The sequence below is a fragment of the Diplotaxodon limnothrissa genome, linkage group LG1 (genome assembly GCF_057381915.1).
Source record: "Diplotaxodon limnothrissa isolate DT_005_m linkage group LG1, D_limnothrissa_male_GT1.1, whole genome shotgun sequence".
Classification (NCBI taxonomy): domain Eukaryota; kingdom Metazoa; phylum Chordata; class Actinopteri; order Cichliformes; family Cichlidae; genus Diplotaxodon; species Diplotaxodon limnothrissa.
In genome coordinates this window covers 30,809,489-30,826,810 of record NC_140596.1, presented here as the reverse complement: position 1 = coordinate 30,826,810, position 17,322 = coordinate 30,809,489, and the positions used below count along the sequence as shown (strand labels likewise).

The following is a 17,322-nucleotide window of genomic DNA, read 5'->3' as shown; positions in this document are numbered from 1 at the left end:
TTAAGAAAAAGAAGCTCCCACCTGGCACTAACCCACTACCAATGACCGTCTGCTCTTCACTAGTTCAATTATATTTAGAAATTAAAGAAATTTGCAGTTTAACTCATTCACTGCCATTGACGTCTATAGACGTCAATGGCAGTCAACGTAAGTTGAACTGAAGCCCACCAGCAGTAAAAGTAGACCTGCAAGGAGGTGCAGGGTTTGCGCACGTAAGGGATTGCGCAGTGAGACAAAAATGTGGTGCAAGTCTTGTTGTGTTTCACTGCCAGCCATTTTCAAATGGCTGGCAGTGAATGAGTTAAAATACAAGATTTATTTTTAGTTTGGTTATAAAATTTTATTTAAGATAATCGTAATTGTAGTAACTGTGTTTCTTGGGCAGGAGCTATAACTTTCCGGAGTCCCTGCTGGTTGCTTGGCAACTGCTGCTGGCCAAGAAGTAGCCCAGCATATATGTAAGCTACTGTGGGAGTTAAAAAGCTATAACATTATTATTAGTTAGATTTAAAGGTTCTGCTTGGTGGATTCTGTGATCTGAGCCAGGCGAGCTACTTCAGACGTGATGTGGACTTAAGCTGGCTCTTATTGCATGGAAAGCTCAACATATTGTACTACCCCTTCATATGCAGGTGTCCTGATTAGAGGAGTTTGAGTTGCAGTGAAGACCACAATTGACTCGATGCAAAAGAGAAGGGAAAAATAAAAATCAGTTAGACTACACAAAATTATTTTTTTCTTCACATTGTTCAGTCTTAATTACAACATGAATGCACCAGCTCTGTCTTCAGGTGCTCGTGACTCATCCACGGCAACACGGCCTCCTCACCAGACAAAAGTAGGCAAAACTCTGTGTTTGACACAAATTACAACATGTCATCTATTTAGGGAAAATTGTTCCAAGCGGCTTTCACTCAGGTTTATCTGGAGTTTGATGATCTGGTGAGAGAATCACTGGAGAACAGTAGCACTTTACACTCTCCAGGCACTTACACACTGTGACATTCACCATAAAGCTTTACTGTTATATGCTAGATTGTATCTTTTACTAGTTTCTCTTGGTTGTGTTCTGACTTTTTTTTTAGTGCAATAATGACCTCATTCCATTTATCTACTCAGTGCAAGTGCTATTAATGTGAATCAGCTGACTTTACTCATTTGTAAAATTGAAGTCATTGTAAAAGATCAGAGCAGTTATGTTACTCACATGCACTTAAGTAACCACTTTAGTCAGCTCTCTCCATTAAAGCGATTGTAAACGAGGAACAAGGTTTCAGTGATGGCGGTATGGGATTACAGATTTCTCCTGCACACAGCTGATGTCGCGGCCATGTGTTTGGCACCACGGGATAAAAAGAAAGCTCACACAGCAGTGCGATCCTTGTGGTAAACTTTTCACCGTCTATAAATTTCAAACAGATGCTTGCAAAAAGAAAAACAAACTCACACTATAGTTTCTTTCCTTCTTCCTCCAGTTGCTCAGATGAAAACACCTTTTTTATAAAAATGTCTGATGCAGTCCTGCTTTATTATAAAGGCAGATTTTAGGTGTGTGCAAGGTGGTTGCTTTTTAACCTAGAGCATAAAGAGCAGGCTGCTGGTGTATAATAGCAGACGTTAAGCATAAATGTATTTGCAGGCTACTCTGACTCTAATGAGAGTCTTCTAATGAGTTGTTTTTGTTTGTGCTGTACAGGCAGGTTGTGATAATGCGCTGCCTGGCTGCTCGGGTGAACTACAAGACCCTCATCGTTATCTGCGCCCTCTTCACACTCATCACTGTGTTGCTGTGGAACCGCTGCTCTAGTGACACCTCCATACGCTTCCTGCCCCGTGCTGCACCGGTGGCCACGAGTTCTCAGATCGGCGATGCTAGCATCAGCAGCCAGCAGCATCCCCCGCAACCTCCCGAGCCCCCGCCTGTTGTCGGAGTTGTCGGGGGGATCAAGTATGAAGAAATTGACTGCTTAATCAATGATGAATCGACTGTCAAAGGCCGGCAAGAGGGGGGAGAAGTCTACCTGCCCTTCTCTTGGGTGGAAAAGTACTTTGAAGTGTACGGCAAAATAGTGCAGTACGATGGCTACGATCGTTTTGAGTTTCAGCACAGCTATTCAAAGGTTTACGCCCAGCGAGAACCCTACCACCCCAATGGAGTCTTCATGTCGTTTGAGGGATACAACGTGGAGGTCCGTGACCGGGTCAAGTGTATCAGCGGAGTGGAAGGTAAGTCTTGTTTGTTTAGGTTTCGATTGCACGCAGGTTTCAGGTTTTCAATTCCTAATAGAAGTGCTCATGCATCTGAATATTAATGTTCTTTCTGTTGTTGAGATCCTACTGAACTAAGGCTTTGCACAAGTAGTGTCTGATGTGTGCAGCCAAAATGAGAAGCTCATCTCATAAGAAAAAAATCAAACAGACAAAAAACTCTTTAAAAAAAAAAACCCAAACACACATCTCAGAGAAATGTGTAATTTGCTTAATTAAGCATATTGCCGTAAAATGGCACATTGTAAATCACCTGTTTAAACTGTGAGAAAGTGAGCTGAGACTTGATTAGCAAGCTGGGCCAGATTTCAAAAAGATTTCCAGAGCACCTTCTCACTCTCTGCCACCCGGTTCCAAACATCTTTTGCCTTTCTTTAACACCAACACTGTTAAATAGGATTTGTGTCGAATCCATTAAAAATGTTTCTTTTCGTCACTCATTGTCAGTATTAGTCTGTATTGATACAAGCAGCTGGGGGTCTGTTAAGTGACCATATCTGTCCATGTTCCTCTATGCTTCTGGTCTGTCCTGAAAGCTGTTTTCTTTTGAAGGTTCCTTTTAAGATAATGGCCAGGAAAGATCAATAGCTCATTTTAAAAGCCTATTAGTTGAAACCACTTTGTCATCAATATAGGTCTGTTCCTCGCTTGCTTGAAGAAGTGGCTCTTTGTACTTGCTTGAAATTACAAAATAGATATTTATTATCTTTCTTATTTTGTCAAATAGCTACAGGCACAAAAAAGGGGGAAAGGAGATTGTGTCGGCTATGAACACAGAATATGTTGTTTGTTTTTCCCCCAAAACATAATCTTATAAATCCAGACATATCAGTGTTCTTATTGGAAATGACAGAAGCAGGAGGTAAAGGATTCACAGTTTTGAGTCCTTTACCCATCTGAGAAGAAAGCTCTTGTGGTGGCGGGTAAATGTAAGGAGGAAATGTTCAGTAGCAAAATGTCTGCTAAGCTTTATGAATAATGATGGCTACTGTCTGTGAGAGCAGTGTCACAGCAGCAAATTAGTTTTTTGTTTGTTTTTTAACTTGTGGCTGAAGCTGCTGAAATGGAAATTGCGAATCCCCACAATTTATTTTATTTAATTTTTTTACATCACGATTTCATTGGGACTTATTTTAAATTCTTATTTCAAATTCTTCATAAACTCTTTAAGAGATTGTGCTTCAAGCAAAACAGTAGAGAATAATGACATTAAAAGGCTTGGGTAGGTCAGAAGGTCACATTTAAAGCAATAATTCTGTTATGTTTATTTGGTTTTCAGCAATTTCTCTTTTGTTTTTATTAGCTCTGCAACTTAGCAATATTTTAGTTATCAAATTAAATAATTTATTATTTTCTCAGTTTGTCCACAAAGCACAGTGAGTTGCATTCAAAGCACTTGTTTTGAGAGCCTGACCGATGCTGGCTGGGGGTTATAGAAACCAATTTTTAAGTACTAAAAATAATTCAGCGCATTCAGTATCAGGTTATGTGTCCTATATACAGTCATGTAAAAAAGAGAGGAAAAATGATTCAGTGGCTTGCAAAACCACCTTTAGAAGCAATCATTTTGAATCATTTTGAACATGCTAATTGAGGCCTGTAGAGTCAGAGTTGTAGCTTTTGGGTTTTTGCAGTTTTTCTGAGTGTTATACAGTCTAACTGTCCACTAGATTTGAAGGGATATCCACCCCTGGGTAGATTGTGGCATTGTGTTGACCACCTAAATACTTTTTTTTTTTTTTTAAAGAAGGCTCACATTTGCTGATCAGCATTTCCTATAGAAGCAGTACTTAGTTGGCTACTGTCTGATCTGTCTAATCCTGAAGTTAGTTGTTCAGCTGTATGTATGTATGTTGATATATGCAGGACAAGCACATACTTACTGCACTCACAATTTACCAAGGTCATTTAATGAAGCTCTAGGCTTCTTACTGTTTGTGCTTTTACATGTGAAGGAATAAACATCAGTGTTCTACTAAACATTTCTACAGGTGAAAATAGGCGTTCATTAATTAGCCTGTCACATTTAGATTTACCGCAGGGCTTAAACAAGGTCATGAAAGATTTTTCCTCAGTGCACCCCTGTTAACCATGAAAAGGTTATTTAACAGCACCAGTGTTTTCATAGAGATTTTACTCAGGCAGGCCTGACCAAGTATATTTAGTGGCCTATTTTAGCCTTTTTTCTTTTTTTTAATTCTTATTTTAGAATCTGGCCCAGTGAATGAGCCCATCCACAATCTAGTCTTTCCCATATATCGATTTATTTGAGGCAGCTCACCACACTGACTGGTGACTGGAGTACTGACTGGAATTTTTTCCCCACTATTTAAAGGTGAGACGGGTGGAAAAACTAAAGGAGAAACTTGACCTGACCTTAAACATACATGGGGGCACGTGAGGGGATAAAGTGGTTCTCTTATGGTGTGGGGTCTATTTGATGGTTTGGGTCCTCTTGGTGCCTTAGAGGAGAGAGTCACTGCAAATTATTACAAAGGACATTGGTTGATTTGCCACACCGAGCTCACCACCCTACACAAAACAAATTTCATTTACAGACCCTCACACATTAACGTTATTTATCAATAGGAGGTTTGTTATGTTATAGAATAGTAACTTTATAATTAAGACTGGTTATGAGCAATATAAATAGCCAACACAGCAGGAGACTTTTGCTAATTTGTGCATGGAAACAAATTGAAAGCATTTTAGAAAGGTAGATCGCCCCCCCCCCCCCCCCCTCCCCCCCTCATTAATGTTGTATTATTTCACTCACTCACAACTCATCTGCTGCTAATCAGATGCTATTAATCATGTTAATTTTTATGACCTGGCCCACCCGCTCTGCTGATTAACTGCAGTGCCGGAGGATGTTACTGCGATCAGCACATCACTTTCAGCTTGTGATGAGATGGCTGACTGCCGTCGCCAGCTGCAGCCCAAGACAAAGAGGACGCAGCTGAGTATATTGATAAGTAATGCATTTGTCAGAGTACACAGTCACAAAACCCATTGGCTATCTTCTCATGATTTAGCCACAAGGGACATCAGCCAGTGTTTCAGGGCTTCAATTGCGACCATCCAATGACAGATAACGACTATCTGGGACAAAACGTCCGGTTTCATATGCTGGTGAATTTTACAGTCCAACTATGAATGCAGGCGTATTTTAAAAGGCATTAACTGATCTTCTTTGTTTTTTTGTTTTTTTACTCAAGACTGAACATTTACTTGCTTGCATACAGAGACTGCTTAAATGTTGTGTGTCAATAAATCCTGACATGCAAGTGGAAATTCTTTTTGGCTTCCTTGCTTACAGATAGTAAACACAAAATGCAGTTTTTAAAATAAGGTGTTTATAATTAAGGGGGAAAAAATACAAACCCACGTGGCCCTGTGTGAAAAACTGACTTCTTCTAAACCTAATGACTGGTTGGTCCACCCTTAGCAGCAACAACCGCAATCAAGCATTTGCGATAACTAGCAAAGAGTCTTTTACAGCGCTGTACAGCGGTCCCTCGTTTATCGCGGGAGTTACATTCCAAAAATAACCCGCAATAGGTGGAATAAGCGAAGTAACCAACTTTATTTTTTTCAATTATTATAGACGTTTTAAGGCTGTAAAACACCGGACTACACACTTTATACACGTTTCTCAGACAGGCAGGAACATTTTCACACTTTTCTCTCTTGTTTAAACTCAAAGTTCAAACCTTCGTGGAAAAATAAGTCCAGTATTATAGAATGAAACCAAGGACACTTTTGTTGTTTGTTGGGGAGAAAACTTACAAACATACAGTGCAGCACTTCAGAGTCACACTGCTAGTGACCGAAGATTTATGTAATTTGACAAGCTGAACTCATTCTGTACTGTACAGAAGACACTGCATGCGATTGATTGACAATGGTCTACAGCCACTCAAGACCCAGAACACAAAGCGCTGTAAGAAAGGGGAAAAAAGCATGTAAAATTCCACCCAAAAAAATCAGTGAAATGGCGAAAGGTGAACCGCGTTATAGCGAGGGACCACTGCACAGGAATTTTGGCCCACATTGGAAGGTTTTCAAGCATAATCTGCCTTTTTAAGGTTGTGCCACAGCACTTCAATTGGATTCAGGTCAGGACTTTAACTAGGTCGCTCCAAAGTATTCATTTAGTTTTTCTAAAGCCATTCAGCCTTTACTGGTGTGTTTTGGTCACAAACAGATGGCCGATATTCTCCTTCAAGATGTTTTGGTAGACAGCCAGAATTCATGGTACCATTTCCCATTACTTGGTCCTGGGGCAGCAAAACAGGCCTTGTTCTCCTTGAACTCTCCCATGGATGCCCTTTTTCCTAATCTCTTTCTTATTGTCGATTCATGAACTTTGACCTTAACTGAGACATTTGAAAGCCTGTGGTTCTTTAATGATGTTCTGGGGTCTTTTGTGACCTCCTGGATGAGTTGTCATTGTCCTCTTTGAGTAATTTTGGTTGGCTGTTCACTCCTAGGACGTTTCACCACTGTTTCAGATTTTCTCCATTTGTGTATAACGGCTCTCACCATGGTTCACTGAAGTCCCAAAACCTTAGAAATGACTTTGTAACCCTTTCCAAACTGGTAGATGTCAGTGACTTTGTTTCTCAGGTGTTTCTTTAGATCGTGGCATGAGGTGCTGCTTCCGGAGATCTTTTAGCCATCATCACTTTGTCAGACAGGTTCTGTTTAAGTGATTTCTTGATTCAGCAGGTCTTTCAGTAATCAGGTTTGAGTGTCTTTAGTGAAACTAAACTCAGCTTTCCAAAGAATGTGGGTAATTAGAGTTAATTCATGATTTAACAAGAGGAGGGATTACTTTTTCAAACAAGACCAGATAGGTTTGGATAACTTTTCTCCCTTAATCAATGAAATCTTCATTTAAAAACTGCAATATGTATTTACTCTTGTCATCGATGTCTAATATTAAAATTTGTTTGATCATCTCAAACATGTAAGTGTGGCAAATATTCAATATACTAGGAAATCAGGACAGGGGCAAAAAAATTTCACACCACTGTAGTTATAATACTCTGCAGTAACACAACCTTAAATCACGTTCTGTCTAATTTTTGTCTGGTATATTTTTTCCACCTTCCACTATCCTCTGATTGTTGATTGTTTTGGTGCAGACCAACGTCACTCCAATATATGCACAAGAAAAGAGCCCTTAAAAAATAAAAAAATATATATAGTAGGGGTGCAACGATACTCGTATCTATATTGAACCGTTCGATACAGTGCTTTCGGTTCGGTACTCATATGTATGAACAATACAAAATTTTTAATTTATATTATCAACTTTTCTTCTGACGATGCTGTCTGTGTTGAGCGCTCAGTGGATCTGCGTTCGACTACTCCGCCTAGGCTACACTGTCGAGCGCAGATCCACTGAGCGCAGCGCAAGCTAGCAAGGCAGAAGCTAAGCTGGTTGCAACATGGCAAATTGAACCTCCCCCACCCTCATTCAGATCTGGCGTTTGGAACTATTTTGGTTTTCATGTGACGTATGACCCTGAAGGTAAGCACGTCATGGACTAAAGTAAAACATTATGTCGGATGTGCCACGCAATGCTCAATTACATTGGTGGGAACTAGTGTGTTAGCGCAGTTAGCTCGTTAACGTGTTGACGCCGTCCAGCCCCACGCACGGGGCGATCAGGGGTAGCTGGTTAACGGAGATTTGCAGTGTTGTGGCGTTAACGTCATTTCAGATTAACGCTGACAGCACTAGTGGGAACACAACGAATATGACTGCACATTTACTCCGACATCATCCTAGTGCAAAGACAAGTGGAAGCAGACAAAAACAACAAGCACGCATGGTACAAACTTTACCCGAGTCATTTAGACAGCCGTTAGCACATGATTCTCCTTATGGGGACCTGATATGTTTAATATGCTGCTGAGAATATAGCCCAGAAGAAGCGTATAATATAGCTTTTATTTTGGAAAGAGCCATTTCTCTGTAATAAACTCTCTTTTCCAAAGATGAGTGATTCCTCAATCAGATAGATTAATTATTTTATTACTTTGTTGTTTCAACAACATTAAATTTAAAATATGTATTTTTGAGTTAAAATATATATTTATAATTTTAATAAATGACAAATTAAAAAGGCATGAGCATTTTTTTGTATCGAAAAAAATATCGAACCGTGACACCAAAGTATCGAACCGAACCGTGAATTGTGTGTATCGTTGCACCCCTAAAATATATATATATATATATATATATATATATATATATATATATATATATATATATATATATATATTAGGGGTGCAACGATATTCGTATCGATATTGAACCGTTCGATACAGTGCTTTCGGTTCGGTACGCATATGTATCGAACAATACAACATTTGTAATTTATTTTATCAATTTTCCTTCTGACGATGCTGTCTGTGTTGAGCGCTCAGTGAATCTGCGTTCGACTACTCCGCCTAGGCTGCACTGTCGAGCGCAGATCCACTGAGCGCTCAACACAGACAGCATAGTCAGAAGGAAGAGCGCAGGGCAAGCTAGCGAGACAGAAGTTAAGCTCTACTTGCAACAGGCAAATTGAACCTCATTCAGATCTGGCGTTTGGAATTATTTTGGTTTTCATGTGACGTATGACCCTGAAGGTAAGCGAGTCATGGACTAAAGTAAAACAGTATGTTGGATGTGCCATGCAATGCTCAATTACATTGGTGTGAACTAGTGTGTTAGCGCAGTTAGCTCGTTAACGTGTTGGCCGTCTAGCCCCATGCATGGAGCGATCGGCGGTAGCTCGTTAACGGAGATTTGCCGTGTTGTGGCGTTAAGGTCATTTCAACGAGATTAACCTGAAAGCACTAGTGGGAACACAACGAATATGACTGCACATTTACGCCGACATCATCCTAGTGCAAAGACAAGTGGAAGCAGACAAAAAAAAGCAAGCATGCTACTAACTTTAGCCGAGTCATTTAGACAGCTGTTAGCACATGATTCTCCTTATGCTGCTGAGAATATAGCCCAGAAGAAGCGGATAGTATAGCTTTTATTTTGGAAAGAGCCATTTCTCTGTAATAAACTCTCTTTTCCAAAGATGAGTGATTCCTCAATCAGATACAGGGCTTGCAATATCGCTAGCCCGACGTCCTGGAGCTAGCGATTTTTTTCAGTCGGGCTACCAAAATCTATCTCTTCCCTGCCCGTCGGGCTATTGTAGGAAAAATATATGTCAATGCTTTTGCATTCTTTCAGAAATGTAGCTGGGTAATTATGTCATTGGCATCGGTGAGCCACTGTCAATATGTGACATATTGAAATCGCGTTTGAATTTGCGCTTGTTTTTTTGCTTTCACTTTGCAATCGTGCGAACTGTGTATAGAGAGCGACAGCACTGATCTGTGAGTGATGATAATTTGTGCACCAATTCCTCTGACATCGTCTTATGCAAACATGACAAGTGAAATCTCCCGCAGCTTAAACATGTGAGAGGTTGATCGCGCAGAGAATCGCTGAGCTTATGTGAGTGAGCGTGTAAAAGCATTTCAGTTCTGCTGAGCCAAATAAGACAGGTCAGGGTGAAGAAGTGACAGCCAAAGAAAAGCTTACCACAAAACGGAGAAGTTATGACAAATCAGACTATAAGGCAAAAAGAAAGTGCAGCTTCATGGTTTCATGGACAAAAGAATTTCTGTGGCTGCGATATGACGAGCTAAATAACCAGGGCTGCACATAAGTGGTCCGCAGGTGCGCATTCGCTGTCAAAATAAAAAACACGCACAAGGGTTAGGGTTAAATTTAAAAACTGTACTTTTGAGTTAAAATATATATTTATAATTTTAATAAATGACAAATTAAAAATGCATGAACATTTTTTTTGTATCGAAAAAATATCGAACCGTGACACCAAAGTATCGAACCGAACCGAACCGTGAATTTTGTGTATCGTTGCACCCCTAATATATATATATATTCCTAAACGTTTTATGACCTTTTCAAACAGCCATTTTATTACTTGCACACTGTGCCCATACGTACGTGACGCTTGATATATTTTACCTAGCACCTGCGCACACTCACTAATAGATACTTCTACTACTTGGATGAATTTTCTCTGAAAAGAATCTAGGATATTGGTGCAAACCAGTGTGATGTATCAGACAGTTAGTCCACAGAAGCCATAATATAATTCAGTCAAGTAGACTGAACAAGTTGATCTGTGTCCTGACAAATTAAATCAAAATACAGTCATTCTTTTGATCTGTATAATTATCCACCGGCCTTCCACCTACAGCATATGCTGCATTTAGAGCAGGTTCTTATACACACTTGCAGAAATTGTAATGTCCATGTGAATAAACAGAAAATCATTTCCCTTAAGTGCTTCTTGATGTATTCAGCTCAAATACACAGCCATGATGCAAAAGTTAAAGCTGCATTAAGTCTTTTTTTAGTTATCATACAGTAGAATTGCAACAAAACCTCACAGAAACACAACCTTAATATATCATTCATTTATTAAGTTGTTAGTAACTGTTTTCTACTTTATTTTAGCTCCCAGCAGAAAAGGAGCAACATGAAAATCCCACTGACATCATATTTTTGACAAACTGAGAAAGAAGGCACTTGAATATTCAGATATATTTATTTTCTTTAGCTCCGCTTTAGGCAACCACCAACTCCTGAGGAAAACATCTTTACCTTTAGCTCCTACATGCTGAATGTTCTCCATCAATGTACTTTGGCTGTCTTGACAGTGAGTTATTCTGAGGTGTTTTAGAAAAGAAATATTTCATTTAGACAAAGCTAAAATCTGCAAAAGTGCTTGAAATCCCTCTAAGTTCAGCACAACAGCAAGTTACAAATTACCGGCGGTGGTTCACTGTTTAATATTAAAGAAATGCTCAGTGGAGCTTACATATTCCTGACCTGGTAGAGGTAAAAAACAAAGCTTTTGTTTGGTTTTTTTTTAAATGAGAGAAAAAAAAATTTGTATCAGTTTTCCTCTCCGTGTAAATTCCAGTAGGCATCGAGCCTCAGAGCCTACTGCAATTTACAGACCAATCTTTTTCTAGAAAAGTCTGCTCTTTGGAGTCAGCAAAATATATGGAGGCTTAACAGTCATTTCCATATGGATTACTTGGTGTTATGCAGTGGGTAGCACAGCGTTAGGATTTTGACAGTCATTTTCCTTAAGTTGTCAAGGGAGATGCCGGTAACAAGCCAGGCAGGGAGTTAAGGCATGGAAGTGTGTGTGTGGGAATGTATAAATGCGTGCAAGCTGTCTTTCTGGGCTCTTATTTATGGACAGTATAGTGAAATATCAGTTCTTGGGGCATCACTGCATCCTTTGTGCTTGTCTCTTGAAATCTAAACACTAAAATAAGTTCCTGACAGGTTATTAACAGAGTTCAGAACATCGTTGAGTCAAAGACACCACATGAACTTGTTCAGTGCCTCCTAACTTGGTTTTACTGCCATCCAAAATTAAGAGGAGGAGGATAATTGGAGCAGTCGGATGGCACGTATTTATTGAAGCCATGTGCCCCCGATTAATGTTAGCTATTAAAAATATTTTAGTCGTGCATGTTGCGACCCACTAATGCGTGAACTTTTTAACACAAGAAAAATGAAGTGCATCGTGATAAAGCTGTTATAAAGCATAACTGTTAATTTAAGCGTGCCTCACAGGGTTCAAAGCACGTAATTGAGTGGTATGGGTGGGGGTGTTGGCGGAAGAGCTTTAGCTCTGCTTGACCTGCTGCAGCAAGGACGGACTGCTCACACAACTTATTGATGGCCACTTCTATGTCACGTTGACTTTTGAAAGGGAAACCATGAGCGCAGGCACGTGGAAAATCCTCTGTGGATCGGAGTGAATGTGTGCAGCTAGGCTGCGCTGGAAACACTGCGGGGAGCAGCTGAAAATTGTGCCACATTTTCTGCCTGTCAGTGTGACTGCCAGTCTGCAGTTAAGAAGAAGAATTCTCTCTGAAATAATTCTTCACACTTACGCACATGCAGCCCATGAAATGTAAGCTATTAATCTCTTAAGAGCTATTTGTGTCAAGTTTTCTGCGTGCAGAAGTAGACTGTAAACAGAACATGTGGTCAGACCCCTGCGAGTGTGCTTCGTAATGGATGGGCAGCCATTGGTTACTAATACCTGTGTTTTTGAATAGAACATCAATAAGTCCTTGTTGCTGCATTAACTCCTGGTGCAGTGTTTGGGAGCCCCGTGCGGAGGATCAATCGAGGTGGAGAGGTTTCGATAAATCTCCTTGCTGCCAAGTAAAAGGAAGAATTGTGTGTTGAATAAAAGGAGAATAATTAGAGTTTCTTTGTATATTTAATGGGGGTAAGAACTGAAAGACTGCTGCATGATCCTACTTTGACCAGAGTGTGCCTGTATGTGTGCAAATGGATTCTTTCCTTTCTACGTGTGTGAATAATCATCCAGTCTTTTTAACTGCTGTTGAAATTGCCTGCTCTTTTTTTTTCCTTCTTATTTGTGAGCTGAGTTTTATGTGCACAGGGTCCTAAAAAGTCATTTCAGTCATAAAAAGATTGAGCTTCCTTCCTGAGTTGGTGTCGGGCAGCTGGACTTCTACACTGTACAACAGGAGATACTAAAATGGACTTGCTATGTATGCGGTGGTGATTAGTTTAGAAGAAGGCGGCGTATTGTCAGCCCTAATCTGAGTTTATTACATTCTTCTTAGAAAGATGGGGTTTGGGTAGCACGTGTGCATTCCCTGTCACAAGGTCTTAAAATGAGCTATCTGTTAATCAGAGTGATTCTCCTGGCTGAGCTATTTTTGGCTGCATGAACATGGAAGCTCGCCTCCAGTGAAATGCAATAGATTAGGTTGAATTTCACCGCACCGTCTAATCATTTATTGTAGCTGGTGGCATTTATTTTCTAACCTTTTTCTTCTTCTCTTAAACAATTTTTTTGTTTTGTTTTTGTTTTACTAAAGGTATTTTTTCTTATTGCCCTAGTCGGCCTCTAGTCTCCAGGAGATGAGAAGTTCTAAAATTTATAGTGTTTGTTCAGAAGGGTTAAAGAAATCTGAGCTGGCAGCAATCACTTCAGAGTGTCGGGTCAGGACACTTGCAAATGTTCAGATGTGAGAGGAACAAACAGGCAGAGTCCAGGAATAAAGTTGTCATTCTTTGTATTTTCAATTGAGAATGTGCCCGCAGCTGGGCGAAATAGAGTGTGTGTGTGTATGTGTGGTTTCTGCAGACAAAGCATAATAATACAATCAATTAGGAATCAGATTACATAATAAACATAAAGATACAACTGAGGTGTACTCAAGTACAGTATATAGCTAAATAAGCTGACATTATACTTCAGCCTGGTTACATAAACTTAAAGTCAGACATTATGCATTAACACACCGCATACAACTATGCACTGAAGGCAACTTTACATCGGTTTATCATCTGTTACACAGAGCACAGAATCAACAACACGATAACAACGAATCTCTCTGCTAGAAGCTAATTAGCAAACAAATCTGTTATGCTAGCGAACTGCCACTTGTACATAACGTCACTTAAACAGAAGCAGAAACTGCTGGTAAGTCATCAAATACACTCATGGCTGAACACCAACATAACTGAGTGAAGTAAAACATTAACTTACGGTCTTATGAACGCACACACTGTCCGTTGTTTGGCTGTCGTTTGTCTCTGAACTAAAGTTGCGGACATGCACCCCGATGGTGCATTCAGGGGGCATAGGAAATCCCATACACAACCCTAACCCTTTTGTACAGTGTTTGTATTAATATTTAATTTTGGACCAGTTTCTTTTTATACTGTGGTTATGAACTCGGTGTCATGCTGCACTTAACAGATTTAGTCATTCTTCAACAAAGTTTAAAAAAAAAAGTAAGGCAATGTTATGACAAGTGTCATCTTAAAAAGAACATCTGCTTGAAATAAACTGCAAAGAGCTTAAAAGAAAACCCAGCTTATCATGTCAGCCAAGATTAAGAACCATCGCTGTGCTTCATAAAAGTTCCAGCCAGTTTTAAAGCGACTGCACTTCTTGCATATCAGGCTATTTCCAGTATTTATTTAACATTAATATCCTCCTTTTCTTCCTTCTTTCTTTCCACCCAGGCGTGCCTCTGTCCACTCAGTGGGGCCCTCAGGGCTACTTTTACGCCATCCAGATTTCCCAGTACGGTTTGAGCCATTACAGCAAAAACCTGACCGAGCGCGCTCCCCACGTTGATGTCTATGACACGGCCGAGGAGAGGGACAGCCGAGCCAACGCCGCGACCTGGAGTGTACCGAAAGGTTGCGGGCTCAGCCGCGTCTATGACAAGACCAGGGCTACCTCCGTGCGGCAGTTCAGCGCTCCAGGTATTTAAGCCTTCCATTAGCCCAGATGGCCTCTGGGCAAGAAGCTTATCTCGTGTTAACTGTGGCTGTAGCAAGCATCCCCTGAGGACAGGATGATAGTCTGCAGTGAGTCAGCGCCACAGGAAGAGTACGCTGACAGGCTGTCTGGTCTGACAGTGGACCCACAGCATAATGATATTCTTAGACAGTGTGATGGTTAAAGAAGCACACATTTCATCCTGTTTTGTCCTATTAATCAGACACTGAAATTGCAGCTGGTGTTAGAGACAAAAACATTTTGATGAGATTAGTTCAGTTTTTTCCCTCTCTGGTAAAACATAAGTATGTAAATGTAGGTGTTGAAATGGAACTTCACCATCTTTATTAGTCGCAGGCAAAATAAAGCCATTATAGGTTATTGTGTTCTTTGTAAGGACTTGTTTTATGTCACTTTTTGTTAACACAAGAGTACTTATACCATTTAAAAAGGAGCTATTTCCTGCCAGGACCTGTTGTAGCAGTCAGTATAAAAAGTATCTGTTTTAGCCGATTCAAAGTACATTTCTACTAGACTGTATGTGGGTATTTCCATTGCATGTGTTAATAAACATATGTAGAATAGATTAACCCTTTAAAGCAAATTGTTTTTAATGCTGATTTGCCTACTACGGTATACTAGTACAAGCATTAATAGCTGTGAAGCTAATGGTAGTTCACTATGCTGCAGTGGCAAGCTAGTGTCACTGAGTGGTCATCAGATAACTGTCACACTGTCAGAAGTGATGTATTAATGATTTTATCACTGTTGCCCAGAGTTTATTCATCAACAATTAGTTTTTTAACGCTTAATTAAAATGTATTTTAGTAACACAGTACTAGCAGTATCATAACAGAATGTGTTATTAATAATCTATGAAGGCTCGTGATAAGTGAAGGCTACCGAAGACGTTTTCTTTGTTTGTTGTCGAGGTTTCAGTGAGATTTGAATGTTGCAGTAAGAACCGCAGCAGAGACTGATGAATATTAACATATACTGCCTATTTCTCCATAAGTGCTTAGTTAATAGGGCTTCAGAAAATGGAGAATTTCATCACTTGTAATAAAACAGACTGAATAATGGGGCTGTCCTTGCTGCCATTTCGCACTGTTTCAACTATGAGGAATCTAATTTCATTCAGCTCACTCACTCATATGGCCTTCTCTCTTATGCATCTAAAAATTGATCTATAAAAAGGGGTAAAAAAGAAAAAGGAACAAGTCTCCCACTTCATGTTTTTACATTGTTCCAAACAGAGTTGTATTGAGGGCTGCAGCATGTGGTGGGTATGGATAAGATACTGCAAGTTTGAGCAGGCGACTCTTATTCTCACCGTGTGGTTGACTTGGAGGAGACGCGGTGCCATTTAGGGAGAAATAAATTGCTGTTACATCTGCTTCAGAGTATGCCTGAATAATTTCATATATGCATATTTAGACTGAAATGGTTGATCTAAGAGTGCTTAGACTGTAGCTTGTATTATGATTTATTAACTCTCTGTGACGTATTTACTCAACTCTTGTCATGTCCGTGTTAATCCTGTGAGTCGGCAAATTAAGAAAAAAAAAGGAGACTCGGCTGGTGTTTGATTAATGTGCTCTTCTGTGTAGCTTTACACTCAGTTTTAGATTCTTTGTAGAAGTACAAACATTAACAAACGACCTTATGTTTGTTTCAGATAAGCTTGCAGGTAGCACAAAGTTATTGGATTTAACACTGTAAAGAAAACTAGTGAGCACAGATGCTCCCACAGAACCATTAATCTTATGATTTAATACTTGTCACAAATATGTTAGTACATTTATTTCAAATTGTTTCAGTTTGTTATTTTATTTTTTTTGCAAGAGTTTATAGTTTAAAATTGGAAGTGTGAGAATAGTCTGAGAATCCTAGGGGATGATAAATATAGAGGATCCCTTGGGAATGCTGCAATATGGGCGTCTTTCTCGACACTATACTTTACTATCGAAGACAGCACTGCACCTGAGATGTTCACTCTGTAGCATACCTTATTCCAACGATGATCTAACAACAAGTACAAAATACACAGTGTGAAACGGCAGCTATGCACTGGCTGTTGTAAAAGTCACATTTGCAGAGTATCTCTATAATAAAAGCATCAACCACTGACACAAATAATATTCCCAGGAAAAGCAGGATTTGCACGGGCTAATGTTCATTTAGGTTAACTGTAAGGTAGCAGAGCATGAAACGGTGGTCTCAGCTAAGGCTGGGGACTCCAAACGTGTTCTTTTGCTTTGGGATTCACACTGATGCTCAAATAAATACTCTTACCAGCTTGATAAATGTTTCATTTCATGTGTCTAAAACGGTGAAAAAACATCAGCTGATAGGAGATTTTTAAGTCGCCAAATATAAGATAAGATAAACTTTAATATCAGTAATGGTCTTAAAACTTGGTCAGGCTCTATTGTTAACACATGATCAGACTCTAGACAGTGTGCAGTGTTTTCTGTTATTATGTTGTGAAACAGGAAATGCAGCACCTCTGTGCATCTTTCGAGTGGTAAATTAAAGCTCTACTCATCAGATTGGTTGTTACAGTAAAGATTGGAGATCTTGGCCTAGTTTTAGAGCTTTAAAGTGACCGAGGCCAGGAGATAGCTGGCAGAGTTATTTTGGGGATCGGAAGAAGTCA

The 17,322-nt window shown here is 39.7% G+C and overlaps 1 protein-coding gene across 2 annotated transcripts in view; it reads left to right on the top strand.

Moving 5' to 3' along the window:
- Positions 1-17,322, top strand: part of glceb (glucuronic acid epimerase b) — a 61,145-nt gene that overhangs the window by 35,977 nt on the left and 7,846 nt on the right. The window contains exons 3-4 of one of the 2 annotated variants that reach the window (XM_085349757.1): positions 1,701-2,226; positions 14,402-14,647. In XM_085349757.1, the coding sequence (XP_085205883.1) occupies positions 1,710-2,226; positions 14,402-14,647 (763 nt within the window). In that variant the 5' untranslated portion in view covers positions 1,701-1,709. Of the gene's footprint in view, positions 1-1,696; positions 2,227-14,401; positions 14,648-17,322 lie in introns of both variants that reach the window. The other variant, XM_085349751.1, reaches the window with a different exon arrangement.